Source organism: Dipodomys ordii, unplaced genomic scaffold (assembly GCF_000151885.1).
Source record: "Dipodomys ordii isolate 6190 unplaced genomic scaffold, Dord_2.0 Scaffold324, whole genome shotgun sequence".
Lineage (NCBI taxonomy): Eukaryota > Metazoa > Chordata > Mammalia > Rodentia > Heteromyidae > Dipodomys > Dipodomys ordii.
In genome coordinates, this window is record NW_012267540.1 from 138,143 (window position 1) to 146,084 (window position 7,942).

The window sequence follows — 7,942 nt, forward strand, 5'->3', positions numbered from 1 at the left end:
ATATTTACCTACTTTAACTCTGTTTTCTCTCTCTCTGTCCCATGAGTACCCATACCCAGAGAAGACCTACTTTACCATTCCACCATTAATTTTGTTTCCCAAGTTTTAATGTTTCAGCAGTTGTACAAAAGAATTGCCATTTTAAAAAGCAGGTTATGAATACAATCATCTTGATCAATGTCATCCCTTAAAACATTCTTACTATCCATCCCTATCCACTCTTTGTGCACTCTTTATAATCTGGGTGTGGGTGCTATCCCTGTACTCTTCAGATCAAGGTGATTGCTCTACTGCTTGAGTCACAGCGCCACTTCCAGTTTTCCAGTGGTTTGTTGTAGGTAAGAGTCTCAGACTTTCCTGCCCAGGCTGGCTTTGAACTGAGATCCGCAGATCTCAGCCTCCTGAGTAGCTAGAATTACAGGCTTAAGCCACCAGCACCAGGCTTTGCATTGAATTCTTATCTGCATTCTCCTTTTCTCAGCTTCATTCTTCTTCCCCTTTGCCCTTGATCCCACTCCATTCCATTCAAGTGCCTGCCCTCTACTGTTTTTTTGGTGAAATTTGACTTCACCATTCTAAGGAATTATACTATTTGAGTGCTCCCTGGAATCTACCATATTCCAATGAATACATTTGTATATATTTGTACACCAACTAACCTATTTACTAGTAAATTTATAAGCTAAATCTGGCTTCCATATATAAGGGAAAACAGGCATCTTTTGTCTCATTCATTTTTCTTTAAATCTGCACTATAAGATTTTCTAATGCATCTCAACCAGGGCAAGCAAAAGGCAATGTGCTTCTGGGGTCACAGTAAGCCCTGTCAGGTTCACTGGTTTCCAGCTAGCTATGATTATGGAAGCACCATGCCTCACTCTTCCCTAAATGTCGTATTTCACTGGACACATGTGCTCTTCATGGAGATCTCCATACTGTAAAATGAGGAGTTCCAAAGATGATTATTTCAGATTTCAAAAGGCAAGACTGGGAGGAAAAGAGGGGAGATGTGACGCTGTACAAAAAGAAATGTACTATTTACCTGACTCATGTAACTGTAAATCCTCCATATGTCACCTTTCCAATAAAATGTAAATAGAGGCAGGTAAAAAAGTAGTGTTGTTTTAATGTTTTTCCTCAGCAGCCAGGGCAAAAATTTAGCAAACCTCACACTTGTAAGCCTGTAACTGTGATTATATGAAAAGCATAGGTAAGAGTACTGTGTTCTGTGAGCACCCTCAGAACAAAGCATGAGATTCTCCCTCAAAAATGTGCTAGAGTCAAAGTGCTGGAATGTGGTCATTTACCAAGATTGTTTGAATTCCTGAATACAAACTTCAGTCCCAACAAAGAAAGACAATAGCATCAAAATTGTTACTGATGATGGTCAATATGCTTTAAGTAGCTCTATGTGTGCCCACACACTTTACATCATAGTTATTCTGTTTGGAGAATTACATGTTATTTCATAAATAAGAATGCTGTTTGTAACTAAGGTTTATAGAAAAAAATTGAGACCAGAAATATGAAGGTGTCCAATGATGCTAATCAGTATCAGCTGATTTTGAAATGTTACTCACAAGTGCCTCTGAGACCACTCACTGTTCACAGAGTACTTTCTGACACTGTCCAGTCAGACAATGATTGCCCAAATTCTGATTATCACTTGCAGGCTGGTAGTCTGATTACACTATTAATCACACTGCCTCCATCTTTATCCTTAATCACTCTCCTCCGTGCTCTTTCTTCAACTCAGGATCATAACTCAGATAGACTTCTCTCAGACCACAAATGGAGGATTTATTGTCAGAGAGTCTTGTAGGACCCAGGGATTCCTGTTTTTCATAATGCAGGATTCAGTTCCAGGGTCTTAAATTGTACTTGGAAAAAGAAAAAAGATAACAGGAATATTGTTATTTTGTGTGTAGTGTCAGTCCTGGGGCTTGAACTCAGGGCTTGAGCACTGTCCCTAAGTTTTTTGTTCTTAGTTAACACTCTCCCACTTGATCCACAGCTCCACTTTCAGGGTTTTTTTTTTTTTGGTGCTTTATTGAATATAAGAGTCTTACAGCCTGTCTTGCCTAAACGATCTTTAAATTGTGATCCTCAGATCTCAGCCTAAGTAGCTAGGATTACAGGTGTGAGCTACCCATGCCAGGCTAATTACTGTTTTTAATGCCTACAAGAATGAGACAAGGCCACCTTGTTAAAGGTGTTAGAACATCTTCAGTGTGTACTCAACAAGTGCTGTTTGAGTTTTTAAAGGGAAACTATTTCAAGAAGAAATGTTAAAAGTACAACACAAAGTAGATTTTCCCTGAACCATCTGAAGCAAATTGAAGTAGTAAGAAATATACTCTCTTGTGTATTTCTATTTATTTGCAACAAATAAGAAATCAGCATTCGTACCCCAGGAAGATAACCTTAATATACAAGTCTAATCCTTTCTTAGGCTCATGTCAAACACTGACAATTATTCCCATTGTCTTTTGTCACATAATAGTTCAGTCTAGGTCAGATTTTCCTAGATCTGCCTTTCTTCCTCTTCCCTGGAAATCTTCCAAAGTCTCTTCAGTCCCCTGATCTTATCAGTCTTGAGGATCACAACCACTTATATTCCTGAATGTCCTTTGGTGTGGACTTGTGCATTTTCCCTCACGGTTAGATTCAAGAATCCATGCTTAGAGGAATGTACAGCAGTACTTCTGAGTTCTTCCCAGGATATCCACTTGAAAGTCCCTGTTGTCACTCAGTTCCATTACTGATGATCTTCACTTCAATTCTATTCTAAGGTAATGGTTGTTTGATTTTTCTTAGCTGCATTATTTTTTCTTGGAAATTAAGTGTGCTCTGTGGAAAGAACTTGATGGCTTATAACCATCACATTCCTTGTTGAAATATACTTACGGATCCAAGTTTCTACAGCAAAATGTAAAATTATCTTTGTTACTTGATAGGGAAAACACCACAAAGTTGGTCAATGGGAATAAAATACAGTTGGCTTCTCATCACATTTGACAATTTCCTCATTTTTCATTATTAAAATATTTTTATGGAATATATATATATTTTTTTAATTGTGAAAATACCATAAGGAGGGGTTACAATTACATGGGCAAGGTAATGAGTACATTTCTTATTAAGCATTGTTGCCTCCTCCTTTGTTTCCCCTTCCCAGCCCTTTCCATCTCCTCCCGACATCCCCCTCCTCTTCCCTCCCCCCCAACCTGGCCATAGTTGTAAAGATCGTTTTTTGACATAACATCTTGTACATTTCATTTTTGCAACGGGTCCACCTGCATCCCTATTTAAATGATCTGATTTTTCCCTTTCCCTCCACAAATTATACCAACCTCAAACACAGCAAAAGCAGGTGTTACTCTGTGAGGGAGGGACATACAAAGCAACAAAAAAATCATCTTATAAATATGTTAGAAACAGTCAAAAGAAAGAAAAAAAAACATTTGAATCCTGATATTGGGGTTCATTTCACCTAACATCAAATTTTTTGACCGTTTTTGCTTGTCTCAGACATATACTTGTTATTGCAATTTTATTTATTTATTTTTGCCAGTCCCGGGACTTGAATTCAGGGCCTAGGCACTGTGCCTGAGCTTCTTTTGCTCAAGACTAGCACTCTACTACGTGAGTCACAGCACCACTTCCAGCCTTTTCTGTTTATCTGTTACTGAGAAATCAAACCTGGGGCTTCATGCATGCTAAGTGAACACTATCACTAAGCCACATTTCCAGGCCTCATTTGAATTTGTATCATAAAAAGGCTATTGAACTTTGTCAAAAGCTTTTCTGGATAAGTTAATCATGCTATTTTTTAAATCTTGATTCTATTTAAGTCCTGCATTATGTTTGATATCTATATGGTGAAAATTTCTTTTTCAGGATAGAAACCAATATGCTTGATCATGTTTTATGATCTTTTAATGTGAAGTGAATTTGATTTGCAAATATTTTATTGAGAATTATTGTGCCTAAGTTCATCAAAAAGATGGGTCTATAATTCTTTTTTGTTGTTGGAATTCTCTTTTGGGAATGAGTGTAATACTTGTTCCATAAAATCAGTTGAGTGACATCCCTTCCATTTCTATTTATCTAAAAATTATGAGGGTTATAGGTGTTAGTTATTTTATAGTAATAAAATTTCATAATAAATAACAATTAAAAAATAAAATGACCAAACTTAAACTTTTCAATAAATATCTAGAAACTAAATAAGAATGACTCACTACTTAATGAAAAGGCATCTTTATTTAAGAAAACTGTAAAACATGCCTGGAAAGGGTTGAAGAATTAGGGCGCAGGCAAAGAGAAGGAGGAATCATGAAGGCATGTCCCTCTCTAGGGAACACATATAAGATCTCTCTTGCCTTTATTTTTATTATTTATTTATTTTAATTGTGAAGATACTGTACAGAGGGGTTACAATTACATGTACAAGATAATGAATACATTTCTTATCAAGCATTGTAGCCTCCTCCTTTGTTTCCCCTTCCCATCCCTTCCCATCCTCCCCCTGCCCTTCCACCCAATCCTCCTACCGACCTTTGCCTTTCTTTTTATAATATGTATTTTTATTGTGAAGGTACTGTACATAGGGGTTACAATTACATGAGCAAGGTAATGAGTCCATTTCCTCTTTTGTTTTCCCTTACCATCCCTTTTCTCTCCAACTCCTTCCTCTCTAACCCCTCCCCCCAGCAAAGTTGTAAAGTTTTGTTTTCAACATAGTGTCATGTACATCTTATTGTTACAATGGTCATCCTGTATCCTTATTTCAGCATTTTGTCATTTCCCTTCCCCTCCTGAAATTAAAATAGGTATATACAAGATGCAGGACACCGGAATCAAATACAGTGAAAACAGGGGTTGTACAATGGAAGAAAAACATACAAAGAAAAAAATCACAAAGTACATTATTAGTACATTAAAAAGAACAACAAGAAAGATAAAATCTCTTGTGCCTCTTTCTTGGGGTTCATTGGCTTAGTATCAGGTTATATGGTCATTTGTACATAGCTTTTGACCTCTTCTGCTTGTCCTAGACATATACTAGTTATTGCAGATAAGGGAAACCATGGGACCTTTGTTTCTTTGAGACTGGCTTACTTCATTAATATAATTTTTTCCAAGTTTCTTGATCATAGTTAATGATTCTAACTAACAGGAGAGGCCCCACCCTCCTGGTGTCACTTTGTTTTTCTTCTGACAATTTGTCTCTCACAACTGCACTTACCAGGATATTTGCATATTGCTCCCTGGGGAGGAGCTTCTCTGCAAGTCCACCATAAAAGCTCAGCTCTAAGCTTGCCTGGGCTGACAAGAACTGCTTACTCTCAGAATGAGTTGCCCTGCTCAACTCCTGGGGCTGCTCATGCTCTGGATCCCAGGTAAGAACACACCAGAGCTGAGGAAGGAGATGGGGAGGGGCTGAGTTCTGGTGCCCAATTCTTCTCATGTGTGATGTATCCACTCGTGAGAGGTGCACATTTTCCCTCCTGGATGGGTAGATGATATATGTATCTGTGAGAGTGAGGAAGATTCCAGAAGGACCAAAGAACCTTGTTCTGCTTAGGACTAGATAAGCAGAAAGTGCTGGTAAATTCTAGAGGTCCTCATGGTTTACAACTATCAGTGTGTGTGTGTGTGTTGTGTGTGCGGTGTTTAATGAAGATTTTGGATCATAAAACATTATTAAAAATTTTATAGTCCAGTATTAGTTAGGAAAGAAACTTGCAATTAACCCTGTCCACTTCTCTCTTTAGGATCCAATGGGGTTGCTCTATTGACCCAAACTCCACTCTCCCTGCCTGTCACCCTTGGAGATCAGGCCTCCATCTCCTGCAGGTCTAGTGAGAGCCTCCTGTACAGTAATGGAAAAACATATTTGTGTTGGTTCGTGCAGAAGCCAGGCCAGTCTCCACAGCGACTGATCTATTGGGTTTCCAACCAAGAAAGCGGAGTCCCAGACAAATTCAGTGGTAGTAGGTCAATCACAGATTTCACACTGACAATCAGCAGAGTGAAAAACCAGAATGGTAGACATTTTGATTCACATGGCCTCCAAAGAGTAACCTTGCAACCCCACCCCCATTCCAATAACAGTCTTCAGATTTGGGGAATCTTCCTTGGAAGGGGAGCACTTAAGTTGGGACATATGGTCTCCTCTTCTTGACAGTTTCCATGTCAGGTCCCTGAAGAGGAACTTGGGGAACTTTACATATGGTCAACAAAATTCACTATATATAGAAATTGCTACTAAAACTTAGAAAAAAAGCCAACTAAAAAGAAAGCAAATTGGGCTAGGAATCAACAATAAAGTGCAGGTTGGAGTTAACTATTCACTGGTCATTGGGCTTCACATTTTTACCTTCTTTTAGCTTCTGAAGTACTATTCTCCATTACATTTTTGTGCCCAAATATAGGGGAAAGTTAACTATTCTCATACTCAACTCTTTTGGAGATCTGTGGGTTTTTTTCTCAAAAATATGTAATTCATTTCTCTGGTACATATTGATAAATCATCAGGTCCATCCACTTCAGGGATGAACCTTACAAGATTGCCCCCCTTCAGATGTCAATCATCATCCCTTCTTTGTTAGATCATTTTCTAGGATGGTTCACAGTCCTCAGAAGAAGTTTACTCCTAGATTATGGATTATAAAAGGACATCACTCAGGAATTAGAATATTCCATGCTCTCTCCAGATGTGCCACTTTTCAGCCAGACAGGTGTTTAACCACTTATAAACTCACTGAAACTTGTGATTTTATTATTACAGAAGTAAAACATGGCAGAAACATAGCCTTGAGTCACAGGAGCATAGGCAAAACATAATCTTGACTTGGTCAGCATGATCAATACTATCAAAGCTATTGACACTATTTTAGAAATTATTTTTATTATAAGCTCCTAACACAGCATTTTAATGCAGCTGGTGATAAGCCTCAGCTGTCAATAGCTTTTTGCAAAGCTGCCAGTTCGATAAACTTGAGTGAGGGAGCGATGTTCTTTTGCTTTTTATCAAGGATGAGGAAAGACAAAAGCTGAGGACTGTCAGCCTTTGTCTGGGGTTTTTCTTTACCAGGAGGTTTTTTGCCCTTTATCAATAATTTTGTTTTGTTTTCTGATTTCACAGGTTTGTACCCATGGCTATTCTTTTCCCAGGGAAAAGGGGAGAAAGTATATTTCTAACTGCAGGAGGGACTGAGACCAGAAAACAGGAAGAAATTTCTGCCAGTGAATAGTAACTCGGATATTACAGGAAACCAAAGATCTGGTGTTTTAATGCATTAAGCTGTTCATCGTAATCAAATTATGTGATTTATCAAAAATGTAAAGGACTATTGCATTATTTTGAAGAGGAACTTTAATTTTCAAGTTTTTGCTAACACCAAAACTTGATGACTTTTCTTGGGAGTTTAAAACAACTCATGTTTTTACATGATGATGACAGGCAGAAACTTACTGGTAGAACAAACTCCAGAATCCATTTCAGGGGTTCCACAGAGCAAGGGCACCTGGGTCTGAGGAATGTCTCTCAGAGGCCTTCCACTAGGTGTGCCCATGTGGCCTGTCCCCTGACACAGGAGTCAGGTCGTGACAGGGGTCATCCTGTTCAGGCAAGAATAGGATCTCACTGGGGCCTCCAGATGAAGTGGACTGGCCCCTGGACAAAATCACAGACGCTGACCAGTATCTTAAAAGATAGTTTATTCAATTGGCCAGCCAGGGCTAACTCTGTACACTTTTCTTCCAAATAAATCTGTGCTAGTGTTTAAGCTACCTCTTTGCCTATCTTCTGTGGCTTTTAGGGGCCTAATAGCTATGTATCTTCTTTTGCTTGTTCTCATTCCTCCAGTGTTAAGATACTGACTGAATACTTGAAGCTTATGGCACAAATGCAGTACAAAGAGCAGTGTTACTC

The 7,942-nt window shown here is 38.5% G+C and overlaps 1 gene segment (V, D, J or C); it reads left to right on the top strand.

Annotated features, from left to right (window-relative positions):
• Window positions 1–5,107: 5,107 nt before the first annotated feature.
• On the top strand, window positions 5,108–7,779 carry LOC106001581. The segment is given in 2 exon segments: window positions 5,108–5,405; window positions 5,781–6,430. Coding segments are annotated over 2 exon segments (459 nt in total).
• The last annotated feature ends 163 nt before the right edge of the window (window positions 7,780–7,942 follow it).